The sequence below is a fragment of the Drosophila simulans genome, chromosome 3L, assembly GCF_016746395.2.
Source record: "Drosophila simulans strain w501 chromosome 3L, Prin_Dsim_3.1, whole genome shotgun sequence".
Classification (NCBI taxonomy): Eukaryota; Metazoa; Arthropoda; class Insecta; order Diptera; family Drosophilidae; genus Drosophila; species Drosophila simulans.
The window spans coordinates 2560516-2587148 of NC_052522.2; the positions used below are offsets into that span (position 1 = coordinate 2560516).

Genomic DNA, 26633 nt, shown 5'->3' on the forward strand with positions numbered 1-26633 from the left:
GATTATGTGATGTACATTTCAGCGAAAGTGACCTGGCAAAGATTGAAAACAAACCTGCACAGTTAAGCTTATAGAGTCTTGAATTTTCTGGGCAAGCGAGCTATTGATTATTAACACTCCCGAAAACTGAACAGCAAATTAACAATTTCGCGAATACCCAAAAAAAAACAGTGAGAAACAGCTCTTTCCCCAGCAGCACGATAGTCACGCCGCCAGACGCCAAATACAGCCACACTATTCCCTGCCCACCTCTAGGACGTCTTCCTCTTTTCTTTTCTTTTCGCCCCGTTTCCGGAGTGGTCGTATTGGGCAAATTTTAATTTTACGGTAAGCCACGTGCTAAATTTTGTCAATTTGGTGGTGTTTTCAATTGCGAAAGTTGTTTACAGTGCGCAATTTAACATTGTAACCGTGAAACATGGAATATTTCAATTTTCTGTCAAAATATTCGGATAAGACAGAAATTCCGTAGCGTGTTGCGTTGAATGGCCATCTTGTTTAGTGAAACAGCATTTGCCATATGGAGTTCTAGTACTAATCCCGTGAATTTGTCTTGCAGCAATGGGTCGCGTTATTCGTGCACAGCGTAAGGGAGCTGGTTCCGTGTTCAAGGCGCACGTGAAGAAGCGCAAGGGAGCCGCCAAGCTGCGTTCCCTGGACTTCGCCGAGCGTTCCGGCTACATCCGCGGAGTTGTCAAGGTGAGTAGTGTGCTTCTTGGATGACCACCTACACTACACCTATCCAGTCAATGTGGATGAGATCACATGCATATGGCCATGCCACATTCAAGAAACCTGCTTGAGCACCTGTGTTAGCTTACTAGAAGTTACCTCAGTAGCTCATTTGGATTACCTGCTTTTGAACTGTAACTAAGCGAACCGTACACCTTTCATGTTCCAGGACATCATCCACGATCCCGGCCGTGGCGCCCCTCTGGCCGTCGTCCACTTCCGCGACCCCTACCGCTACAAGATCCGCAAGGAGCTGTTCATCGCCCCCGAGGGCATGCACACCGGCCAGTTCGTGTACTGCGGCCGCAAGGCCACCCTTCAGATCGGCAACGTGATGCCCCTCAGCCAGATGCCCGAGGGTACCATCATCTGCAACCTGGAGGAGAAGACCGGTGATCGCGGCCGTTTGGCCCGCACCTCTGGCAACTACGCCACCGTGATTGCCCACAACCAGGACACCAAGAAGACCCGTGTCAAGCTGCCCTCTGGCGCCAAGAAGGTCGTGCCCTCGGCCAACCGCGCCATGGTTGGCATCGTCGCCGGCGGTGGTCGTATCGACAAGCCCATCCTGAAGGCCGGTCGTGCTTACCACAAGTACAAGGTCAAGCGCAACAGCTGGCCTAAGGTGCGTGGTGTTGCCATGAACCCTGTGGAGCATCCCCACGGTGGTGGTAACCATCAGCACATTGGTAAGGCCTCCACCGTCAAGCGAGGCACATCCGCCGGTCGCAAGGTCGGTCTCATTGCTGCCCGTCGTACCGGTAGGATCCGTGGTGGCAAGGGCGACAGCAAGGACAAGTAAGCTCTGGCTGCAGCAGGATTCCGGCGTGGCGCAGGTTCCGCCTGAGATCTGGGTAGTGGTCGTGCTCTGCTGTGCGGCGTCGTGGGAGAAATCGCTATTCTACATGGATAATCTGTATGTTCTAGGCATACGCTTGACACGGCAGAATAAAACTTATTTGTAAAAACTATCCTTCGTTTGCTTTTTAAATTTGTAAGGGCTAAGGAACTAAGCTGATGCTAGATTTTAGTTATTAGCTTTTGTTTAGATTTATTTGGTAAATACACGTTATCAGCAAATTCTAGTTTTCAAACAAAGAAATGCTTGTGTAATTTGGAATACATATAAATATTGAATATGGGCTAGTGTGGGCTTGTATTTATATAATACTAGATTTAAAAAGTTTAAAATTGTAATCAAAAAATGTTTGGTTGTTATTTACATGATTGTAAATATTTTATTTTTACAACTCAAAATTATAAATAGTGCCAGTGTTGGGTAATCAAGTAACTGCAAGCAACAGTCACACTAATTGAAATCAATTCGAAACAAACGGTCTATTACACTAAGTTCAAATTCAACGTAATCTTTTAATGGGTTTAACACAAATTAAATATAAATAATAATAACTTTCTGCCAAATATGAGTGTTCGCACCTTTTATTTCGATATACCTGAGACATAGCTTAGGCATATCGAATACTTATTCGATATTGCCTCGCAAGATCTATCGCAAGCGAGAGGCCCACCTCTAGTTGGTGTGCGCGGAGTGGAGTGAAATAAATCGAAGTAAATTGCGTCGAGCGCTGCAAAATAATGGATCGCACTTTCTACGAGGGCTGGCTAATTAAGTCGCCGCCCACCAAGCGCATTTGGCGAGCAGTAAGTTTCCGAAAATGGAAAATCTTAGGCTTTCGAAAACCTGAGTGTGTGTGTGTGTGCAAGTGCTAAGGAATTTTCCTGGAAACCCCAGCTCAAATCGAAATCAAAATGAAAATTCTGATCCAATCAAATCAGAAATGTCCAGTGATTAGTGAAATGTGCAATGAAAAGAGAGCCGCAATTGGCTAACGGTAAACTTGGGGCCGGAAGAGAAATACCGCAATCTTTGTCCATCGATTGACTCACGAATATGATAAAAAAAAACGATGGATAATGGAAGTGGCATTTTTTTTACAATTACGCTAAGCCTGTATTGGTGCCTGCCTCAGCGTGTGTGTGTGTGTGTCTGTGTGCGTTTATTTGGCGTTGTTGTTTGTGGTATAATTTAATTCATTATTAAGCCGAGGGATTGCAGTTCCAGTATTCCAGTTGATTGGAATGCAAACAAGCTGAAAACCGCAACAGAAATTGCGAAAATGTGAATGAATTTACGATGGCTTCCTCTGCGTTTTTCCCTCTCTCTCTCTCTCTCTCCCCGCCACCCATCCGCTTTCTGTTTATGTTTGCTTTTGGCGTGGGAACGTGTTTTTTTCTTTTGCCCTGGTCTAAATTTACGCTTAATTAATTTTTCGTTTAATGTTTACTTTAGGGAGCCGTTCGTGTATTAAATTTCCGCCAACTGTTGCGTTTAATCAAATTTACTTGCCCCGTATTTCGTGTATGCATGTTTTTTATGCGCATATGTGCTTGTTTTTGCTTTTTTATGTGCACGGACGATAAGATGGATCACGCACAAAAACAACAACATAAACTACCGACGTTGACCAAAAACAATGACGCACTTGTCTTTCCAGCTCCTTGTTGTTGTTGCTTTTGCCTATGCTAGAGATGCGCTACTGTAGTGCCAGTTTTATAAGTTTTATTTACTGTCCATCATAATGTATGCCTTATTAGATCTTATTGAATAATTATTTCTTAAACATTTAGGTGATAAATAATTGAAAAAGTCCTTGTGCAAAGTATGTTTGTTTATATTATTAAATATAAATAGAATGCTTAGCTCAGACCAATACATTTAACTGGCCTTTAAACTAGTTAAGCTAAAATTAAAAAGTTCTCCCTTATCCGTTCGTGACACGACACGGTGTAGTGCGCCCATCTCTAGAGCGTTCATTTGAAACCACTTATAATGGATACGACAGTTCCAAGAACACCCAAACCGTTGATCAAAAGGTCTGCAGCACAGAATTTTCAGTTACAGCAAACGCACTTTATGGTTTCACTGTACTCAATTTGTTTGCTTATGTTGAGGCGTGCAGTAGCGGCCAAAATAGTAGTATTCAAGCACACTATTTTGAAAACTGCCTAAGATTATAAATAAATAACTAATCCCTTGATATTAACCCTCGTCCAAAAATGGAATATTTTGTTGTAAAGGCTTACATCAGCTTTCTATTTAAAAAAAAATTCCCCTTTCAAGCGCGTTAAAAGTAAACAAATTTAGAAATATTGTAAAAATAGAACCTTTGCCCGCACATTTGTATGCGTTTCTAATATCTTGAGCGCCATTGTATAAACAAACTTTAATGATGCCTCGAGAAAATAAGCTGCGTATTTCCAGCGCCTCGGGGTGCCAATTTCTGGCCTGTGTGCGGCATTATGTTTATTGTTTATAATTCAATTAAGCGTGATATTATACAGTCCGAAAAAATCCATCCATTATCAGCTGGAGTTTTTAGTTTTCAGCGGGTTCCCGAACCTCTCAGCTGTTAATTTCTTAACCGTTTAACGGTAACGTGGGCGTGGGGTGTTATTTCTTTGTGTGTGTGTGTGTGTGTGTGTGTGTGTTGATTACCCAAGAAAATGCCAAAGCAAAACATGATTCGCGGAAAAGCAGCGCCGCCGCCGTCGCTGTTGACTCGGGCTTCATCACCCGCTTACTCACCATTGGTGATAGTGTACTCAGCCGTTGAGCTGATCAGCCGTACCCTACCCTCATATCACCAGCCGCAGTCCATCGCTCAGTAAGGGTATCTTAATCCAGAACGGAGACATCGGCACACTCGCATAGAACGTTTATATACAGCTAAACTACTGCAAGATATCGTATAATTAGCGATAGATGCAGACTAAAAGAAGGTCTTGGCATCCCGCGAATTCTAGGAAATGTGCTAATGATTCACAGTCCTTCATCACTATATTCTGATCATTAATACCTCATTATCAGATCTCTAGGATCAGAATTAAATTTTTGCCGAGTAAGTGATATTGTAAGCATCGAGATTGTTCAGATGTTCTTTGCCCTGATGAGTAACTACCTCATTAAGTTAGTCATCACTATCACTTAGTACAATTTGGTAACAGATTCCGAGACTGTTTTCAAAAGAAGCCATATCTTCAAATCCCATTTGGGGGAATTTTTGACTTTGTTATATTGTTTTGCTACTAAAAACAAAGACACAAGTTTATCGTGTGATATTTGCAATTCCACGACCCATTTAACATATATCGCTATGAAGGAATCTTGTGTGTGTAATGGCATAGGAGAAATCACTATTGGTTTTCCGACTGTACGCCTCGTTGCAACTCTTAACGCCTCGTTTCCAAATTATCTTTGTAGCGCTGGAGGCGTCGCTACTTCACGCTGAAGCAGGGCGAGATACCGGAGCAGTTCTGCCTCGAATACTACACCGACCACAACTGCCGCAAGCTGAAGGGCGTTATCGATTTGGATCAGTGCGAGCAGGTGGACTGTGGCCTGCGACTGGAGAATCGCAAGCAGAAGTTTCAGTACATGTTCGATATCAAGACGCCCAAGCGCACCTACTACCTGGCTGCCGAAACGGAGGCGGATATGCGCGACTGGGTGAACTGCATCTGCCAGGTGTGTCACCTACACGACACCAAGCAATCGAATGAGTTGCCATTGGGAGCTGTGGGTGCAGGTGAGTGTCCGCAAGCCCAAGTCCAAAGAGCCCCTTCTTAAGTTTTTCTTTCTTTGCCACGCCCAGACGAAAACCGCACCCAGCACACGAGCTCCAGTGGGGGTCTGAGCAACTCCACTCAGAATACGACCACCACATCGTTGCACTCCTCGGCCGGAACCACAGCGCCCCAGGCCTCGGTCCCAAATGCTGGAGGATCTGCCCAGCTGCGACGACCGGCGGTCATTGAAGAGCAACCGATGCCCTCGAATGCCGGCAACAATAACTCAGACTCGGTGTATGTCAACACGGAGTACAGCAATCGCGAGACGATGCTCTGCGATGCCAATTTCGACCAGCAGGAACTGCTCTCGGCTGCCCAGCAGCAACCGCCTCCATCGCCGGCCACTGCTCTTTATCTAAACCACAGTGCTTTGATCCAAGCTCAGGCGGCAGCTGCAGCCGCCGAGCAACTGCAGCAGCAGCAACAAGCTGCTCGCTTGGCGGTCAGTGCCAACGGAGTAGTGCGCAAGTTGCCGGAGCATCTGGTGCTCACGCAGCAGACCCTGGCTGAGGCAGCTGCCCAGCAACACAGCAGCGTGCAGGCTTCACCCGCTTTGAGCACCGCCTCCGGACCGTACATACCCATCAGCGAGTGCTTCTCGGGCAGCCCGAGATTCCTGCCCGGCAGTGCAACTCCCGGCGCAGATTTGGCCATACCAAACAACCCCACCACGCCGTTGAACAACTTGGACCCCAAGTTCTACGATACGCCGCGTAGTCATAATAACATAGGTCTAAATCTGACCAACGATCAATCCTACTCACCGAAGATTACCAATTTGAGTCTGGTAAGTTGATAGATTACGATGCGTTTTATGCATTTGTAATTAATTATCTTGTTGGCCTTTCAGCAACAATTGGCCAATAACAATGCTAGTAAACAACGCTCCGACTCCGATTCGGAAAGCGTTTTCACCGATGACGATGAGTGGGCTCATCCTTTGCCCCTGCGCGAGAATGTGGGTAAGTACTCAAAAGGCAAATATCAAAGCGAATTCTTGTAGTAAACAAAGATTTCTCACAGATCGCAGCACACGACCTTCGGATAGTTCCATTGAAAACGAATCATTCGTGCTGACCTACTCGCAGCGATTCTCCAAAATGCCCGAAGAAGGTGGAGCGGTCGTGCCACCAGCTGAAAAGAGTTCCAAGCTGGCGGGAGCAGCATCTCTGGCAGAGGCTGGTGACCAAGGAACGCTGGATAAGCTGGCAAAGGTGCTGAAGAACAAAAATAATCTCATATTGGACTTTAAGGAGAATGAAAAGTGAGTTAACACACTGTCAATTCAATTTTAAACAGATTTTAAATTCATCCTATGCATTGGCAGAATTCCTCGCGATCTGCCGCAGCTGTCGGATACGGAAAATACTTCACCGGCCATTGTGGCCCGCCGCAACGCCCACTCCGCTTTCATCGAGGAAAGCTACGACATTCCAAGGTCCCACCAGCAGCCTTACTATAACGTCAACCAGCTGCTGGGCGAGCGACCAGTCACCAGCCCGCACAATTCCAATCCCATTGCAGCATCCACACCGAATCTCATGGCGGCCGATCTGGGTGCAGTGGCCGCCATTTCAGCGGCAGCGAATCCCGGCCTGATGGGTGGGGCACAGGCAGTTGCTTCATCGCCCACCAGTGCGCGCACATTGCCTCGACACTGCTACACCAATGCAGCTCCCACAAAGATGGAGGGCAATGTTTTTCGATACGACTTCATGGAGCAGGCAGACTGCCCGCCAGTTAACCGAAAACTTAAGCCAAAGGTGGCGGGAGGATTGCCAGTTGTAGAGGACAAACCGCCGGAGGAGTTTCCGGCAAAGCCCCCGGTGGGCGTAGATCAGTTAACCAATAAATTGGGTGCAGCCCAACTGCAGCAGCCCATTGGGCCGCCCAGTGTGGACAGAAAGTGCAAACCGAATGCCTATAAGGTGAGTGAGAAACGTTGTGCACACCCAAAATCATTTCACTAATGTCTTTTTTAAGTTGGGAAATCCGGCCACCATGTCGCCGGCAACACGGCGTTCCTCCGGAGCCCCTCTCTCAATGGTGCTGCCACACGAAACGGATGTCCACTCCCCGGCAGCCAACGCCTTCTTCCACGAGACCCGCACCCTGCCTCGCCAACAGCATCGGCAGCATCCGAACAGTCCCGGCAGCATGTCGGTACAACATCAGCGCACCGCCTCGGCAGCGGCTGCCATGATGAGCTTGACGGCAGCGGCTGCTCCCAAGCAGCAAGCGGCGGCGCAGACTGAGCACAAGTTGCAGTACTTTGATCTGGATGTGACGAACAAACCGCCATTGCTAAATCGATCCAGCATGAGTGTGGGTAATCTATACTCACAAGGCGGAAATGGAGCTAGTGGGATGCGATTCGCTGGCGTCGAAGCTGGTGGAGCTCGGGCGCCAGTGCCTAGCAGCGTGGTCTACAGATCCGTAGACTTTGTCAAGACGGAGGCATTTAAGAGGATTAGAGAGGAGCGCGAGAGCAGCGGCAACAAGTGAAACTGCTGGTACAGCTGAGTGGTATCATATCTCCAGTACATCTACTTGTCAACGTGCAATAGCAAAGGACCATGTTGCTGATCCGAGATTTTCGTAGTGCCTATTGGTGGTCAGCTGAGAAGAGCTGACCCCATCCAAAAACAGTGCAAATTCCGAGTGGCTTTTACATTCGTTAACATCGTCAAATTCATTATCCATTAAACCACATATCTAGCTTGTAAGACGGCACAAGCATTTTTGTGTGCTGCTTTGAATCTGTAATCTGTAATCCGTAACCCGTATCTGAATCTATGTCGTATTCGTATTTAAATCGTGCTTCCAACACTTCCATGTTTATTGTTAAGCTTCGGAATCAAAATGTAACCATGACAAACGATCTTAGTGCTAATTTTACAATGCAAACAATTATTTTATATACGCAAGCGAAATATTTATACACACGAATTTTATATGGTAACAAATTATTTACAATTTATTAATGTAACTCGTGTGCGACACAAGCTGTAGCTTGATACTGTGCTTTAAAAAATATATATACAATAATACCAACTTTGTGTGTGCTCCTGAAAGATCCAGAACAAGTATCGAATTCCAATTGCTATGTTAATATTTCAATATCACCAGGAAACGAGCTGCCTTCTGTTTAGTCTGAAAATCCTATAGCAACCTTTGTTTTGAGTTAAATCAATCCAAGTCAACGCAGAGGTACTTGGCAACGCAGAAGTCTCCACCAAACAGACTGTTATTATTAAACGAATAGTCAGTAAACTAGCACGCTTTCGAGTTCCCTACCTTCATCCTTACATATTTGAATTACAATGTCCCTGGTTTATATCACCCATCATGATGAGAATATTCTCGAGTGCGAGCAGGACTTTGAGAAGGCCCAAGGACCTAAGGAATCCATTTTTGTCTACAAAAATCGTAGGGACTCGTACTAAAAATCGTTGAATCCCACCTAACTTTAAGCAATTTTGCAGCTGTTGTGGAGAGGGCAGCCAAGTATGCCAGGAAACTTCGCGAACGCTTTAACGAGGAGGACAAGAAGCTATCGGTTATCCTGCAGAACGATGGAACCCGCGTCCTGACAGAGGCCAAGAAATCAGCCCACCGCACCATGGGCTGTGCTCACACTCCGATCGACCCACCGTGCGCCTACTTGCGCAAGAGCCAGGGTATCAAATGGCGGCGGGAAAACACGCACAAGTGTCCCAAGATGCCGCCAATGCCCCCACTACCACCACCGGGCAGTGGCGGCAAAAAGCCGGCCATGGTACCCAACTTCATCAAACGCAACAAGTTGTGTGCCGGACAGACGGTACCCTGTCCCCCGCCACCGCGTTATGTAGACACTCCCGTGGGAGCTCGTCACGATCTACTCAATTCCGGATTGGTACCGCAGTTTATCTGCCGCAAGGATTTCGGCAAGGTGCCCGTTTACCTCAAGAAAACCAAAAGGATGTTGGCCGACATGAACGCGGTGTGTGCCAAGGAACAGGCACGTTTGCTGGAGCTGTGCCGCGGAATCAAAGGTTTCACCAGGGCCTCCGTGCAATCAAGTGGTCCGCCGCCAATGCCGGGGATGCGGGTGATGGAGCAGGCCGAGCGAAATGAGATCCTCGAGGGACTGCGACTGAGCCTGACCGAGATGACCAAGCAGTATCAGTCGATGTCGCTTCTCATCGACAGCATCGCCAAGCGGCAGCGAAAAAGCAAGCTGGAGTCCGATCTTCGCCAGGTGGAGCAGGACATTCTGCTAATCGAGACCACTCCCATTATCTACGTTTCCGAGTACTAACAATGACACACCTTTTCCGTCCATGTGTGTCGGCATCTGGAAGCCGAGTGAGGTGTCTCCTTGGATTCACTTGCTTCGCTCTTAGAGGCGGACACACAAAACACTTGATAATTAAGATTGAGAATAAATTTAACGTTTATGCATCAAACATTTCCGTGGCAAAGCTTCCATGGCAAACGGGACATGCCAGATTTGTCCCAGACTCGTAGAGTTCTCGCAGATTGTCCAGCTCGAAGAGGACCTGGCGGTCGCAGAGGCTGCAGTAGCGTCGATCCAAGCTGGGGGAGATCTATACGGATGCTATAGACTTGTCTTAACAATAATTCTAGTAAGTTCTTACCTCCACAAAGGACACACTGCATCGATGAAGTTGCTTCTGGGGATTAGCTATCACAGGTATACCCAGCATCTCGTGCAAGTGCTTAATATGGCTGTCCATTTGCTCAACGAATGCCTTTGCTGTGGATCCTTGGACATGATTTTCCGTAAAGTCGGCATTAAGTTTATTTATCAGTCGGTGGGCCTCCTCGAACATACACTTTATCGCCTGCTCCTGGAATGGTGTTCTCTTACTTAATGACCCAATGAACTGGAGCCTCAGTCTTATGTGTGTGATATTCAGCATCGCAAGGAGCAGCTGCAGTTCATCCCGCGACTTTTGGATGTGAACAGTCAGCTGGAGGTGGCTCGATTGCAGGCGAATCACGTTTTGAAGGACATGAAATTTGATTTGCAGCTGCTGCAGCTGATCCTCAGTGGCGGAATCCGCAAATTCAAAGGAATCTAATGGACCAAAGTCCATATATTTTTGCCAATTCTCCTCGGCAAAAACGTGCAGACGTAGTGCAGCTAATAAATCGGTATAGTGATTCATGGGCTTATTGGATTTCAGATGCCTGATAAGCTGTTCAAGTGGATCCTGATTCCCCACCTTGAGCACTTGCATAACCAACTGGTTCTTTTGAGACACGGTTTCATTCAGATATTCCTTGTTGCGGTAGAGAAAAAGGGTCATTAAGTTTTTGTGCCTACTGGTGCACAGTCCCATCACCTGGAAATCCTGGAGGACACTCATGGCTATCGATTGCGTCTGCAGGCTAAGCTGATTATTCTCGTGGATAATTTGTACGCAATGCAGATAGCTTCCAGCGGTTCCTGCAGCAAAGCTAGTGTTGTCCAGGCTGCAGAGAGCGGTGATCTTCATTCCGCCGACATAGATCCGTGCTTGCAGGCAGTCTGCGTTTCCCGTTCTTGGCATGCTCCAGGTCAGCAGGTGCGCCGCCTTGCAACAGGTTATATAATAGCAATCCGTTCTGGGACATTCAGTGATCACTGCCATTTGCAGACCCATGCGATCGGCTTTCTCCCACAAGGGCTTCACTAAGACGAGAGCTGTATTTCCCTTTGCTGGCAATTGGTACAGGTGGATGAGGCCGTTGCTATCGCCCACCAGTAGAAAGTCCTTGAATGCTTGTATATGGCAGATACGACCCATTGAGGTTTTCGTTTCTTGATGATTCAAAAGAGTTTTGGCATCGGCGCTTAGTGTGAGCAACCACAAACTTCCGGAAGCGGTTCCCAGCACCAAAACATGCTGGCCAGTGGAATCTGCATCATCAGGTAACCAAGCAAACATAGTGATCCAGGCGGGGTTAATATATTCTTGATAGCTTTTAAAGTCTTTAATCTTGCCGATGTCCACTTCAGGCAGCAGAGTGTCCCTCAGAGTTTCAGCGATATTTAGTCCTTCCAGGGGGTTCCAACGATTGTACTCTGCAGACTTGTTTATCAGGCTCAAGGATCCATAGGTGTTCAGGGAGCCCAAGAGGATATTTCCATTAGCTACCAGCTTAGGTGCCCTCTTAACAGCTGTTAATCTGGCTGGTGGCACGGAAACGGAGCACACAGCCGTGTATGCCGGGTCCAGGGCCAAGTGCTGTGCCTCCAGGACATCGCAGCTGTCGTATATGGCCACCAGATCCACTTTGTTGGCCAAAACGTCCAGGGGTCGTGTTTCCGCAGCGTTGGAATCATAAATGGCCACAAAATAGGGAAAGGGATCCACGACCATGAACTTGCTGCTCAACTCCAGGGTGATCACTTCCGATTTGGAGCCGCTCAGTGCTATAAAGTCTCCATCGGAATCGCTATTGACAAAGTCGTGTACCGAGTCCTGGCGGACGAATCCTTTGGCTAGGATAGGAAAATTCAGATAATCTAGAATGAAATTAAGCATTTATTAACTAGGGTTCGATTTTACTGCAATTATATTACAAGATATTCCAGTTGTTACACTATTTCATTGAAGAATACGAATTATTTACAAGTACTTTGTTAGTGCGAACAGAGCGAGCACAACAAACCGCGCGAAATCGGCAATCACTATCTCAGATGTGTGGGTATATCTATTTAGCACGCATACACTCACATTTCCCGACATCTTGAACGCCATGTGAAATTTCTCCCTCAGTAACTTTCGTCATTTCGTCGTGCTCAGTTCAGGAATCCAAATCCACCGGAATGGCGGCCAAGAAACTGGGAATGGTTAGAGCACCATGTAACTTGTCGAGCAGATAACTCAAGTTCTTTCTTTTCGAAGGACTTTGTGAAGCAGATGTCCGAGTACGCCAGCGGGTCCAATGGATTCGACCGCGTCCTGAGAATGGTAAGATTATAAACAATTTGTGTAGCCGACTTTAAACCGACGCCGTCGAAGTCTCACAAGAACAGCTGACTGTCATCAGTGATGGTATTACATAACTCAGCTCGCTGCAATCGATAACTGTGGAGTGCTCATCTCTCTCGTGGGATCTGCAGAGATTCAAAAATGTAAACAAATTTTAATTCGCAGATTAAAATCACAGGCGGTGGAGATGGTCGCGCAATAGGGGAGTTCACTGTGGCCAATGAGCACTTGAATCGTCAAGGAACTTTGCATGGTGGTCTCACGGCAACAATTGTTGATAATTGTACCACCTATGCCCTTATGTCGAAAGGTATTTTGCAAGTTTGTTTATCACAATCTATAGAGATCTACAATTAAATTTACTTTAATTTCAAGGATCCCATCCTGGAGTTACGGCCAACTTGAATGTGAGCTACATTGCAGCAGCGAAACCTGGCGAAATTATAGAAATTGATTGTAATACCGTGCGGGCCGGTAAGAAAATGGCCTATTTGGACTGTATTCTAAGGCGTAAGTCCGACGGAAAGATCATCGCCAAGGGCGGACAGGTCAAGTACATTCAGTTCGACAAGGAAAAGCTGGACTTTTAAAACAATTTTTGTAGATCGTCAGAAAATGAAATAAAACCTTTCGAACCTCCTTACTAGTTTTTTCTATTCTTTATTATTTCTTGATTTACAAAACTAAAATAGATGAAAAACCATAGAATTCCCAGCGGATAATTTAAAAATAGATAAGACTTTGCATATCGATTTGCCCTCTGAATTATCGATTGTCGATACTGCTTATCGCGAAACAGCTGTTGTTTGTTTTGAAATTGTTTTGTTTTTCGGAGCTGTTACGTTGGATTTTCAGATATTTATGTAAATTTCGTGGCAGTACGGACGTAGTTAGGTAGGATCCGCATTCCTAACTATTTCATAATATCGTGCCATATTTTGTTTACCTTATTTTGATACTTGCTAATTGTTTACTTTTCATCGAAAAGCGGAAAACTGCACTCGAAGATAAAGAAATCAAATATTGAAAAAATCAAAGCAATCCGTTTGTTAATACACTCACTACTGTGATTTATTTTTTAATGGCTTTAGTGCCATCCAAACTTACACACGTCACACAGAGTGGGTCATACAATAAAGTTGAATTGTTCTATTGTAAAACTATTACTATCTGAGACTTGAGATATAAGTGCCCGATACGACTACTTATCTATCTACAAAACTAAATCTAGTATATTTTTAATCGTTCCGATCGGACGAACTAATTTATTTTGTAGTTATATAGAAGCTAGCGGATCGTCTGTAAAGCAACATCAATAAATAATATGGGAACTCGCAAAAAGGGACTCGAATTCGCTAAACACATCACCGAGATTATCACCAAGTCAACGGGCTTTGAAAGTCACCTACAGAAGGTTAGATCACCATAGAGTCTCCTTACCAATATCATTATCTCATCCTTATATCATCTTTCATTTAAGGTCAAGATCGTGGACGGTGGCGATGGAGCCTGCACTGCTGAGCTGAAGGTGGACCAGGATCATGTGAACTTGTACAAGTTTATGCACGGCGGCTATATCATGACCCTGGTGGACATGATAACCACCTACGCCCTAATGTCCAAGCCATGTCATCCCGGAGTTTCGGTAGATCTTAGTGTAAACTTTCTGAACGGCGCCAAACTGGGCGACGATGTGGTGATTGAGGCCAATCTGTCCAAGGTGGGCAAGTACCTCGCCTTCATCGATTGCACCCTGAAGCACAAGAAGGACGACTCGGTGATAGCCAAGGGCACACATCTGAAGTATATCAAATTTGACTAGACTAGATAGTCCCAAAGGGGAGCTTCTTTGTTTTGAGAAATATTTTCGGAGCGCCCCAAGTAAGTTTCATAATCTGTACAAATAAATGATTATGGGTTATTAATGTGCTTTATTTTATTACACGTGTAGCAGTACATTGTTAGTTAATTGTCAATTAAACATGCTCATTGCGCAATTGCCGGTGTGTTTCCATTTTGGTTTTGATTAGAGTGAGTGTGGCTACTACGGATAAACGTCGATATGCGTAATTCATTTGACCATCGTCTTCACTTGACCATCGGGCAGTGTGGGCAGCAGGCCTCCGGAGGCGTCAGTGGATCCACGCCCGGCGGACAGCTGACCTCGCCGCACCGCTCCCTCAGGCAGTTGACCTGGCCGTGGAAGCAGTTGCACTTGGTGCAGACGTCCGGTGACCAGACCTCGTTGTTCAGCCGGGTGGTGCCCTTGTCGTCGACGCAGTGGCTCCGCTTGGGCTTGGAAACCACCTGGGGCGGTGCCGCCGCCAACTGCACCACCTGAGCCACCGGCTCGGAGTCGGCGGAGTTGCAGGATTCCTCCACCTTGCGCAGCTTCTTGTGCAGCTTTTTCAGATCCTTCTGGAAGCTGCCAATCAGTTCCTCCAGACCACTGACCCTTTCTTCGTTCACATCGTAGAGGGATTCCAGTGGACTGTCATAGCTATCGGCGGTGGCCACGTCATCGTTTTCCTGGCCGAGATCTCGCTTCTGCCTGTTGCTCCGCTTGGTGTAGGTTTGCGGTATGTACGAATCGAAGATGGCGGGTGGACTGTTGCACCTGCCGCACTCCTGCCACAGATACAGATTAATGCCTACTATATCCTCGCACTTCTTGTAGCCACCCTGGTGCTTGGCCAAAATGAACACGTTCTCGGTGACCTGGTCGAAGTTGTCACCCACATCGCAGAGCACTCGACCAAAGTTAGCCTGCTTGATTTGGGTCAGTTGTTCGGGTGAGAAGACACCGGGGTTCTCGTAGTACAAGCGATCGCCATCACGAAGTCTACGGAACTGTTCAACCAGCAAGCACTGGAAGAGAGGACCCACTTTGCCGCCCTCCACCTGATCCTCTAGGATGCCACCCAACCAAACATCCACGTTATCCGGATGTCCATACAGTTCCTTCATCTTCTGGCGTATCTCGGCACTACTGATCTCGCCGGCCAGATCATCAAAGTCCTGCGCCACCGTGAGATTGCATAGCTTCCTGTAGACATTATAGCCGGGCATTCCGTGATCCCTGCCCCTCTGGATGTTAATGGCAGCCAGATCCAATGCTACAGCATGGGCTGTCAGGAACAGTTTCTCTGTGAGCTCAGTGTTGAGGTTCTGATCGGGGGTCTTCAGCTTGGCGGGCACGGCCAGGAAGCCTCTCATAAGGGGATCCACTCCACCCTCGTAGGCCAGACGCCAGGGAGCAAAGAAGGCCTTGTGGAGCAGTAGATGGCCCTGGGGTATCGGCTGGAAGGTCTCGTTCAAGCGGTGGAGAATGGGGTTTATGATGGTGTGTCCGAATCGCAGGGCTGCCGTGGCAAACTCGTTGGCTATGCTGGGATTCAGTTGGGGATTGTAGCCCTGGTACTCGCCCATCATCTTCATTCCACTTTCGCCAATAATCAGTGGCAGCCACTGCTTGAAGGTGATGTGCTGCATCTGGGCACCCACTATCTTGCGAGCCTCCTGGTACAAGGTGTCCCCATCCCAATGGGAATTGATCTGCTTCAGCTTGCTGGCTATCCTGTTGTGCTCCCTCATCCAAATGGTGTGCATGGCCAGAAGACCGACCTGCTCGTTCACACGAATGTCGCCCGAAACAAAGCAGCTCATGGTGTTCTCATCGAGATTCCTGCGGCAATCCATCCCATCCTGGGGAGCAGCAAAGGGCAGCATGTCCTTCTGCCGCGGGAAGTGGACACCCACTCGGAGTAATCCATCCTGGGATGTCAGATTGCGCAGCTCCTGGGCGAATGCAGTACTGTAGCCATACACTTGCGATGCATCTATGTAGGAGGTCAGTTGGTTGATCTGCTCGCGATGCTGCACACTGTCGAAGAAGAGGGACGTCATGCCGGATCCACAAATGGCGCTGGATCGCACCACATCGATGCATCGGCGGTTGCGGACACGAGGATCATTCGGAGGCACTTCAATGGGATAGCAGGGTGGAGCCATCTCGCAGCTCTTTTTGCAATCGATTCCATCCCAGCTCTCCGAACTCACGGAAGGAATGGCATGATCCAGATCGTGGTCCAGGAACTGACCCCACTGCATCACCATGTGCGTTATCCTGGCATCCGGTGTGATCTCCTTGGTGGCTACTAGCGAGGTGGATACCAATCTTGCACTGGGCTTGGCATGACCCGAGTACAACATGCCCTTGGTCCAGCCCACGGGCATGCTGAATCCGTTCTCGTAAATCGGTGGCGCCAATCTCCGGAAGGCGGTGAGTGAAGCTCCCCAAGTGGGATGCTGCAGGTTGTTGCACGTGCCATCGATACTCCTGTACCTCGAGTGGAAGCACATGTCCGTGCAGTTGGGCATTTCACGGTGCTCCATGCAGCCCGATAGCTCCGCCACCAGATGCAAGTGCTCTCGCGACAGCAGATCCCGGAACTCGTACTCCTCGCTCTTCATGGTCAGGTTGTCGCCCTCCTGGACGTGTTTCCGGATATTGACCAGAGTCCTCTCGTAGATCTCCGCCGCACGGGCCAACTGCCTAGCTTCGCCAGTGGGAAAGCGGAAGACCCGCAGTAGTTCGCCATAGTTGGGCGGCGCCTTGTCGGATCGGTTGGAGAAGAGCATGTCCAGGGTGTTGTTGATGGCCAGGTCAATCTCCCTGGCTGCCTCGGCAAACGCGATGCGCACATACCGATCGCCTGGAGCCAAATCCACGTTGTTTCTAAGTGGGGTATAAAACAAAAGATTAGTTAACATAAGCTGATAGTTTGATTGATAAAAGAGAATTGGTGATCCAAACCATAGCATTTGGTGACCCCAAGCCTGGGTTTGTGCACTATAAAGTACATTACCTCCCAAGTTTTCGGCTTAAATTGTTATTAATCTTTATTAAATGCCTGGAGGCCTAGAGTTGACACGCACATAAAGAACACAAAGCGCGCAAACAATCAAGATATCCCAGGGCATTTGCACATTTTAATTACCATAATGCCAGTGGCAGGAGTCGCCCAAATGGCCGCGCTGTCTAATAAAAATGCCAGCCAGTCCATTTCCCCTTTCTGCGCCTGTCTTCCCAACCAAATTATGCTGCATTCTCTGTGCAGCGGAAAAAATCGTCGGAAAAATCCGCGCCTTGCCTATCGCCTTGCCTTGACTCTGAATGGAGGAGCAGCATGGAGGGCAGCATTAACAACAATTCATGCCCGGCATTCTGCTGGCAAGGAATGCTCCTCTAGGAAACTTTCGACTGTGTAAACTTTGGCATTGTGCGGCGGAGGCGCTGCTGTAGGTAATAACTTAACGACCATAATACACCCTGTTGCACCAGAGTCTGCCACTATCGGTTGCCAGTTGCCAGTGCTGCGGGTCTTGCTGCTCCTGCTCCAGTGCCAGTGGATATTGCGGCGCCAAGGACTACATATTTCCACGCTGCCATTCTGCGGCTGCCCTCTTGCGATGTCCTTTTCCTGGGGCGACTCGGCGGGTTGTCCGTTGTTCTATAGCCGACAATTGCCCACGGTATTTTTGGACATTGATAGTTTTTGGCTAAAGTTTGTGCATCACTCGGTCTACTATTTCAGCATATAAGGCATATTTTCTGGTGACTTAAAGTGTATTTAAAAGTGGGAAAGCCATAGTAAAAGAGTTCGCAGTGTATAAGTACCTCAACGGAATTATAAACATTATCTCTGGCAAATGCTATTCATTTTACATGCTTCTTATTCTTTGCGCTAATAGTTTAACCAATTAAATTTAATAAAAATTAATTGTTTTTACAAAGTTCAGTGAAGAAGGGAAAACTAACAAGGAGACTACCAAAATAGCTTATAACGCAGGATTCATGTTGGTATATCCTTTAATATTATTCAATTGTTTTAAGTTTATAATTAAGTTGGTAACTTTAAAACATTAATACTTTCAAGTTAAAAAAGTAAATTAAGTAAAATTAACTATACTCTTTAAATTTAAATATTCTCTTTAAAATTAATTTATTTTTAGACCTTTAGTAAGGGTATCCTGTAGTCAGCACTGTCGGGTGCCCAATTCGGTGTAAAGTTTCTCCGTTTGGTCCTGGCTGCCGTCTCGCTCACTCCCCACTTGCCACATGCTGTGGCGCACGGCAATGTATTTCCGTGGTTAGCCTTTTTGCCAGCAGCAGGATCACAGGAGCGGTGGCAACAACAAAAGTGGCAGTAACAGGATAAGCTTTTGTTTTACGCCCAGCATTACCCACAACTTAGGCGGATTTCTGGGTGTTTTGGTATTTTTGTTATTTTTCCCATTTTTGTTGCACTGGTTTCGTCGAGGTCTTTCAGCGGTTTTCACTCACACCCATTATGGGCCAGGATATCTGCTCCTGGATGCCAGCGACTCCTGCGTTCTTCCAACATAGTTTTTCACTTTTGGCGGCGCCCGGCTTTCTCGCACCCTTTTTCTGGATTTTTCTTTATAATTTTCCGCCCCCGCTGCTTTGCTGCGGTCTGGCGACTGGGTTTTCCCGGCGTAATGAGTAAAGTTTCTAATGCTGCCGGCACAGAACTGTAAGCCGATTCAGCTTCCGTCCCGTCGTTGCCTCGACCCCGTCCTCCCTGGGCACTAAATGCTCCGTGGGAGCCACACATGGAAATCCACCGACTGGCACCATTATCCACCCGCTTTTCTGCTGCATTATGCATCGGCAAAATGGCTGTGTAAGCAGAAAGTAAGCCGCTCCGGCGGTTCTTTTGTGGCCCATCATTGGTCTCCAGCTCGCCAGTCGGTGGTTAATGGCCAAGTCCGCATCCACGGCTCCCTTTTTTGCAGCCTCAAATTGATTTACGGCTTGTGGCGGATGGATGCAGAGACCATTTGCTCAATAAATTCACGTCGTGTCGCTTTTTTCGGGACAAACAATTCGAAAACTTCTAAGGCCGCAAAAGGAGTGTAAAAGTTGAGGTACAAGATGGGCACTAGTTCTAGTCTTTGTGCACCTCAAGAAAAATAAGTGAAATTCATGTGAAATTTCTATAATAAGAAGCTGAGCTTAAAATTCAGATAACCTGTTCAATGTATAAGTAATTTAGTATTTAATAATCTATATTAATTCTTATGGTTATTCTTCCGCCTTAAATTCCTTTCCAAAGAAAAGATACATTTTATTTGGTGTGCAGCACTTATTTTTCTTGTCGCAGCCAGCAACTTGTCAACTCAATTTCAATTTGGGCAATTTGGATAACTTGTGCGGTTGCCTCAGCGAGGAATTTCCACTGCCTGTGTCTTTTGCCATTTTCCCCCTCCCCTCCCCCCACCCCCGAATCAGAAGGCATGTAAGTGTGAGTGTGGCACGTAGCTTTTCCGGGCTTAGCACGTTTTTCAGTTTGGCAACTGGCAACAGAAAGCTGGTAACTGAAAACTGGTAACTGGCAACTGGCAACTGACGAGGGCGACGACAACTTTTGTGCTTTCCTTCGCCGCCTTTTGATGTTCATGTTGCAGTTGGAGCCTGGGTGCATATTTTATTTGCAGTTTAGCTGACAACACAGTGGATCCCAGTGCCTTGGCAACTGGAGAGGATTAGCAAGTTTGCCCAGCTGCTAACTGCTTTTGATAACAGCCAGTCGGAGTTTGATGTTTATCCCCTAGATTTTCCCGCAGTTTTTACCCGTTTTCTGGCCACTGTGCTGCAGCTTAGCCAGCAGCTTTATTTTACGGTCTTATGTTCTTTTCATCGTTTGCGGCAGTGGTTTCCCAGCAATTTAGTTCAGTGAAAATCATTTTACGCGTACAGAGTTCAAGTCTGCATTTTTATTTGATTTGAAATTCATAATGAAGTAAGGCACCCTCCAGGTTTTTAAAGTGACTTCACCAAGCTTTCTTCATAAAAATGTCAAAATATACGCCAACTTTTTTCCGACTTAATGTTCAGTTTTTCTGCGGCTCAACTGTTTTTCAATTAATTAAGCAACTTTACTGCGCACTTAAACGCATTTTAAGTGCGTCCTCTGTGGGCAGAGGCCTTTTCTTGCCAGTTTCCACCGTTCTTTCGCCTTTGAGCAAAAGTTTTCCCTTTGATTTTAATGGAGTTTTATGCAATCCGCCCTTCACGCCGCCGACAGCGCAATTAAAGTTGCGGTCGGCGCCCAAGTTGAGCTATTTGATTTTGATTTTGATTCGGAATCCTCCGTTCGCTCACCTGATGGTTACCAGTGCGGAGGCGGAAGCCCGGCCATACTGGTTCTTCACCTGACACTCGTACCGTCCGCCATCCGGGATGGTCACATTCTTGACGAACAGACTGCCGGCGCCGCTTATTTGATATTTCTCCGTCAGCTGCACATTCGGATCAATGAGTCGGCCATCGTGGCGCCACGAAATCTGAGGAGTTGCAGTGAAAAAAATAATTTATATATCTTTTATATTCCATTTAAAAATTGGTCACTTTGTAAGCGGGGTTTCAAATAGAGGAATCTTTGAGCCACCTATGTTATAACTTTAACTTTCATAAAAATATAACTTTCAAATGAATGCAGTTTTTGGGCACACTTTTTCCGGTGGCCAAGCGGAAAATGAGGCCAAAAGGGAACGTCAACAAGTGGCGGGTAAATAAAAAGTTTCCGATTCCGTGGCCAATCCCGGTAAGTGAGTTTACCTGCAGTCCGTCCTCCGGCTGGTCGGCCTGGCATGGCAGCTCGATGGTGGTGCCCGTAATGGCCACCAAATTGCTCGGCTCGATGGCGAGTTGCGGCGGCGACTGCGACCGTTCCACCTTGATGGTGGCCTCCACGCTCGTCTCCCCGTTCTCGTTGTGCGCCGTGCAGCGATAGACACCTGCGAATGAGGGGATGGGGGAGCAGATTGGACAGGATTCACGGGATTATGTCCAAGGTATCGAATGGAATGCAATGTAAACCGTTTTGGCAATCACTTCTCCTACTTACCGGCATGCTCCTGCCGGGCAGCGCCCACCACCAGCTCGGTGTTCTCGTTCTCCAGCTGCAAGTCGGGCGTATTTCCGGGCAGGGGGACTCCATTTAACTCCCAGTCGATGGTGGGCAGCGGGTTGCCATCGGCATCACACTCCAGCACAAAGGCCTTGCCCAGTTTGATTGTTTGGCTTTGCGGTGCAGTTAAAATTTCGGGCAGCTCTGCAAGAGTGGCAAGCGGTGCAACGGGGCGAATGAGTGATTTTCGAGCAATTTTACTGCTCCAAATGGCAGCAACAAGCGACTAAAGCGAGGCCTGGCTTTTTGGTTCGCTTTCTATGAGTCTTTTGTTGCCGCAGCACCACCAACACAGAAACGCTCGCCTTTTGACCCGCTTTAAGCGCTGTGCCGTGGTAAGTCATGTTTAAAATCTGACATACAAAGCCAAATATTTATATTTTTAAAAGAAAAAACACGCTATATTTTTAATCAATACTTAAACCACATTTAAAACATATCGTAATATGCGCAATTTGCACAATTTGCACCACTGTGCGTTGCTCGATGTCCAGGGGGCGTATGCGTAATATTAAATATGAATTCTCCCTGCATACTTTTCAGCGTGGCCGCCATATTTACTTGTGTACGTATATTTGTGTTTGTTGGAGTGTTTGCCCGTGTCTGTTTATGCGTTTGGCGGGTTAATTATGCTGACCAGGCGCCACGCCTGACTGCTTAAACAGTTCATCCGCCCCGTGGTCCCCGTGATCCCCCTAAGCCCCAGTTCCCTTTTCGCCGCTCCCCACTTCCCGTTCCCTCGCTTTTTTAAAGCCACAGCGCACAATTTGTGCGTGCCCTCGCCGCACATAATAGTTTATAATTTTTGCACTTAATTCAGCCAAATAATGCATAAATTTCGCACTTCATTTTGTGCCGACAACCACAAATTATAATGAGCCATTGTGCTGCATCAAGGCGGTGGTTGCACTTTTCGCCGTCTGTGATACCCATGCCCCAGAGGATATATTTATAAATTTCACTCCCCGTTGGCCGCTTCTATTGCGCAATAAAGTACAGTCACGTACAAACGCTCGAAATACGGCAATAACGAATGGAAAAACATAAAAAGCTCAAGTGCCAAGTTGTTTCGGGGTTAACCTCCTGCCGGGATGCACTTCATCGGTTATTTAATGGGCAAGAAGCTACGAGGCGGGAGTGCTTAATGTGCTCCAATCAAACCCAGAGCCATTTACTTACTACCGCATAAAGTAAGTGCACTGAAAAAAAAAACCTAAGCGGATTAAATCCACTGCAACCTATAATAAATAAGGCGGAATATGTTGTAGACCTAATTTATAGAATCTCTTTTTGATTTATTTTCCGCACAATTTTAAAAAATATATTTTTTGCTTTTGACTATAAATCGTTAATTATTGGAAATATTGCTGAGAACTTTTCTACATAAAAAACGCACACCTAACTTTTTTTTGCTTGAACAAATTGCCAAATTTGCCGAGTGCAAAAACACAAACTTTTGTGATTTGATTTGTCTACATGAAGTTGCATCCAATCACCGGCACCACCTGCTGTCAAAGTTGTCGCAATATTTCTAACGGGCAGTCGGCTCCTTCTCCCGCCGGCCAAACTCATCCGCAAAGTCCCAATGCCCCGATATCAGTTGAGTTGCCCTGGCCAGCATCCTGGTCAGCGTCCATGTCACTCCCCATTCGCCCTTTTCCCAGACGAAAACAAATTAAATCGACTGCAAATTGAGTAAAGCGCGACAGTTGTAACTCGTATTCCGGGTGCAACTGTGTGGCTGTCACAGGGCGATGGAGTGTGGCCAGAAAGGGGACTCTATGTGGGTACTGCACCAGGACTGCACCAGAGATGGGCAGTACTTGGGTGCAAAACTTGGTAGATGTAAAAGGAACTTTTTACCAGAGACATAATTCAAAAAGATATCTTAAAGTATAATGTTCTTTTGATGTGATTATAATAATATATCCAGCCTTTATATATATATCCATACCTTTAGATACTTTTATTGGCGGTTTTACATATGTACCTGGGGAGTGGAATAAATTCCCACTCAACATTGAGCATCACTGGCATTTACTCACCCTTCAGCTCGATGCGGGCGGTGGCCTGGACGCTGCCCAAAGAATTGCGAGCCTCGCAGCGATACGTGCCGGCAGAGAGCTGGGTGGGCTGCAGCAGGATGAGGCTGCCATTGGCCTGCAGTTGGAGGCTGGGGGTCGACTGCAGGAGTTGGCGGCCATTGACGAACCATTGTATGTCCGGCTGTGGCCAGCCGGAGGCGGCGCAATCGAGCAGCACGTGTCCAGAGCCGTGAAGGGCCACAATTTGGTCGTGCGGCTGGTGGGTAAAGTGCGGTGGCGATGGCGATGGCGATGGCACTGGCGTTGCTCCGTGTGTGGGTGTTCCGGCATCCGCCCACACCTGATTGCTGCGGGCGTCGATGGGCGAATCGAGTGGGTGGTTACCGCCATTAACTACCAGGCGAACGGGCTGGGAACGCAGCTCGCCCATCTCGTTGCGAGCGATGCACTGGTAGATGCCCATGTCGCTGGTGTCCGCACTGCGGATGAGCAGACTGCCGCTGGGCAGGATCTCCGCCTGTGCCTGCTCCTCCAGGCCCACCTCCTGCGTGTTGTGCATCCACGTGATCTGGGGGCGGGGCAGGCCGGTGACCTCGCAGCTCAGCTCCATCTGCTCCCCGGCAGCGACTTGGGCGTCTTGGGGTGCCACCAGGAACTGCGGCTTGGCTGCAAGTAATTTTAACCAGGCCATCAATTCGGTATTAAAATGGATCTGTGCCGCACATCAGAAATCGTGCTTTCAATGTGATGGAAAGTGTACTTAAACATAAACTTGGTTCATGCTCTATGTGTTACTTAAATGGAAATTTCAATTTACCGCATTGGAAGTGATGCTCGCCCAGGCTGGAAAAGCCCTGGTTTTGTAGTAGCTGGGGAGCGGCACAGGTGAGCGAGATGGACACCAACTGGCGCTGGACATCCAGGTGCCAGCGACGCCAGAGCGAGTAGACGCCACAATTGCAATCGATGGCGTTGCCGTCCAGTCGCAGGCGCCTCAGGTTGTTCAGCCGATTAAATCCGTCCACTGGCAGTTGGGTCAGCTTGTTGTTGTACATGATCCTGGACGCAGGGGAAGACAATGCAGAAATGTAGTGGAAGGCCACCCAAAAAGAAGGGGAATCGAACCATCATCGACTTACAGGCGGTTCAGACGCGGCAAGTTGTCAAAGAGCCCGGCGGGCAGCTGCCAAATGTCATTGTTTTCCAGGAAACTGCAGAAGGCGCAGGAGGAGGATGTTAAGTAAGGCGATTGCTCGAGGGGATCCTTAATTAAGGAGGGTTCACTTACATCGCCTCCAGGCGCGGCATCCGCTGGAAGATGGTCGCCGGTAAGCGGCTTAGCCGATTATTGTTCAGATAGACGAACCTCAGCGCCGTCAGTCCATTGAGAGCTCCATCCTGCAGGTAAGCCAGCTCGTTGTCGTTCAGGAAAAGCGTAGTCAGCTGGGCGAGACCACTGAACGCGTTGGCCGGCAGCTCCTCGATGTGATTGAAACGCAAATCTCTGCAAAAATGTTGCCGGAAAAACAAGAACAACGAACATAGCGTGAGTGGATGCGGATAGCGTGGACAAAGGGACAGAATGCGATTCCCAGATTGCAGATAGCAAAACGTTTATCTGATGGATGGATGCGAGTCGGGTGAATAACGAAAGGGGAGTTGGGCTTACCACACTGGGAAAAAACTACCTATGCAATTTAGTATTTCACTGCGTGATGTCAAATTTAAACGACTGTCAAAGATGCCAATTATTCAGACTCTAAAATTCCAATAACCACATAGTTGCCTGCCAACATTTGAACAAATCTAACGTATTATATTTAAATTTTCTTAAATATTGCCTAGTTATCCTACATAGTTTTATCTGAAATGAAAACACTGCAAGACTGTCAATGATGCCAACTCTGCAAAGTACGCATGCTTGCCAGTGCTGCAAATTCTGATAAATACTGAAGTTTGAGATGCAGATTGCCATCGTACATCGGCTTTTAGTAGCAACACGACATTTTTTCAAGTGCCTTGAAAGCTGTGTGAAAGCGGGAAGACTTGCATTTGAGGGTAAATCAATTTTTGGTTCTGGCAAATTGCAGCAAGTTGCCAATTCTCGTCATGCGGTCTGCGTTGCTCCTTCTTTCCTCTCTCTCTCGCACACTAGGAGGGTGTTCAATGGGTGTTAGGTGGTTTTTTGGAGCGTCAGGTGGGGATGTATGGATGTTTTGCAGCTTTGTCATATGCAATTAGTGCAAAGAAATTCCGTTTGAATAACCAGAAGCCTGGCAGTCTTGGCTTCCAGCAGCCGCCACTTTTAAGCGCAATCCAATTATTTACCCCGGCTAAGCACAAACTTAAATAGTATATAGTATATAGTGTGGAGTAGATCCCCTCGCCGAAGCCGCAGTTTATCCGCCTCTTAGAGCGCTTGATAAACCGTTCTAACGACATCCGCTTGATATGGCGGTGCTCGGCAAACAACAACATGCTCGTTTACTCAAACATTTTGCACACATTAAAAATTAATTACAAAAAGTTGATGCTCGCATAGTTTATGCCCCTGCCCGGCGACAAAGCAGCCAAGCGATAAGCCAGCAACCCCGGCAACCAACTCGTACTACCCATGTGGCATACGCCATACGGCATGTGGCATGCAGTGCGGAGTTGGGAACCTAAGCCGCGGATTGAGGTCTTTTCGTATATGCCAAGCTCACGAGCTGCCATTAGCAACAGTTCACTCAAAGAAATTCTACAAGAAAATGATTGGAACTGCAAAATCATCATAGAACGCCACTATCACTTTGTAGTGCCAGTTTGATAGGGCTTTCCAAAAATGTCTATAAAATAAAGTTGCTGATTTATTAATGCTATATTTAAACTTCCATATATATACTGAATATTTAATAACGTATTTATGTGTAAGCTTAAGCAGATAACATAATATTTATTCTAGTGCAGGATACGCTGGGGGCATGGCTATAGGATTGCAGCGGGTTAAGGATGTAGCTGCAACAGCGGTTAAAAAACTTTCTAATCAACTCATGAACTTTGTTGCTGTTGCTTTTGGTCGGGTTTTAGCCGCTCGCTGGTTGCAAATTCAATGCGGCAGCGAAAAAGTTTCTTGGCCAAAGTGAAAATTATACCGAAAATTCAGCTGGTGATGGTGCCTCTGCCTCTTCCTCTGCCTGCTGGCAACATCGTTTACCGCTAGCCGATGTTGCAGCTGCCTT

The 26633-nt window shown here is 47.1% G+C and overlaps 7 protein-coding genes across 8 annotated transcripts in view; 5 read left to right on the forward strand and 2 right to left on the reverse strand.

Annotated features, from left to right (window-relative positions):
• The first annotated feature begins 172 nt into the window (after positions 1–172).
• Positions 173–1703, forward strand: LOC6736502 (60S ribosomal protein L8). The gene is made up of 3 exons (XM_016170702.3): positions 173–327; positions 560–699; positions 902–1703. Exons 2-3 carry the CDS (start codon positions 562–564, stop codon positions 1532–1534), a joined length of 771 nt encoding a protein of 256 aa, XP_016030081.1. The 5' UTR covers positions 173–327; positions 560–561; the 3' UTR covers positions 1535–1703.
• A 519-nt stretch (positions 1704–2222) lies between these two features.
• Positions 2223–8436, forward strand: LOC6736503 (protein daughter of sevenless). Its single transcript, XM_002083337.4, has 7 exons — positions 2223–2394; positions 5015–5339; positions 5406–6169; positions 6233–6344; positions 6406–6646; positions 6710–7310; positions 7366–8436. The coding sequence occupies exons 1-7, from the start codon at positions 2329–2331 to the stop codon at positions 7885–7887; spliced, it is 2631 nt and encodes an 876-aa protein (XP_002083373.1). The 5' UTR covers positions 2223–2328; the 3' UTR covers positions 7888–8436.
• Positions 8437–8554: 118 nt separating this feature from the next.
• On the forward strand, positions 8555–9833 carry LOC6736504 (enkurin). Its single transcript, XM_002083338.4, has 2 exons — positions 8555–8811; positions 8868–9833. The coding sequence occupies exons 1-2, from the start codon at positions 8706–8708 to the stop codon at positions 9683–9685; spliced, it is 924 nt and encodes a 307-aa protein (XP_002083374.1). The 5' UTR covers positions 8555–8705; the 3' UTR covers positions 9686–9833.
• On the reverse strand, positions 9797–12255 carry LOC6736506. 2 transcript variants are annotated; one of them, XM_016170356.2, is made up of 3 exons: positions 12114–12255; positions 10026–11902; positions 9797–9974 (listed from the first exon to the last, which is right to left on the reverse strand). In XM_016170356.2, the coding sequence occupies exons 1-3, from the start codon at positions 12166–12168 to the stop codon at positions 9822–9824; spliced, it is 2085 nt and encodes a 694-aa protein (XP_016030082.1). In that variant the 5' UTR covers positions 12169–12255; the 3' UTR covers positions 9797–9821. The 2 variants fall into 2 exon arrangements, with proteins under 2 accessions (XP_016030082.1, XP_016030083.1); XM_016170357.3 differs by lacking the exon at positions 12114–12255 and adding an exon at positions 11960–12101.
• LOC6736507 (acyl-coenzyme A thioesterase 13) lies at positions 12098–13014 on the forward strand. The gene is made up of 4 exons (XM_002083341.4): positions 12098–12229; positions 12285–12350; positions 12537–12681; positions 12747–13014. The coding sequence occupies exons 1-4, from the start codon at positions 12206–12208 to the stop codon at positions 12959–12961; spliced, it is 450 nt and encodes a 149-aa protein (XP_002083377.1). The 5' UTR covers positions 12098–12205; the 3' UTR covers positions 12962–13014.
• A 116-nt stretch (positions 13015–13130) lies between these two features.
• LOC6736508 (acyl-coenzyme A thioesterase 13) lies at positions 13131–14368 on the forward strand. The gene is made up of 3 exons (XM_016170703.3): positions 13131–13265; positions 13648–13785; positions 13852–14368. The coding sequence occupies exons 2-3, from the start codon at positions 13696–13698 to the stop codon at positions 14191–14193; spliced, it is 432 nt and encodes a 143-aa protein (XP_016030084.1). The 5' UTR covers positions 13131–13265; positions 13648–13695; the 3' UTR covers positions 14194–14368.
• LOC6736509 (peroxidasin) overlaps positions 14283–26633 on the reverse strand; it is a 28736-nt gene continuing 16385 nt past the window's right edge. Inside the window, exons 3-10 of the mRNA XM_016170355.3 lie at positions 24701–24916; positions 24552–24623; positions 24230–24471; positions 23413–24078; positions 21305–21511; positions 21016–21194; positions 20560–20741; positions 14283–17109 (exon numbers count right to left, since the gene is read on the reverse strand). Coding sequence (XP_016030086.1) covers positions 14460–17109; positions 20560–20741; positions 21016–21194; positions 21305–21511; positions 23413–24078; positions 24230–24471; positions 24552–24623; positions 24701–24916 — 4414 coding nt within the window. The 3' untranslated portion in view covers positions 14283–14459. The remainder of the gene's footprint in view (positions 17110–20559; positions 20742–21015; positions 21195–21304; positions 21512–23412; positions 24079–24229; positions 24472–24551; positions 24624–24700; positions 24917–26633) is intronic.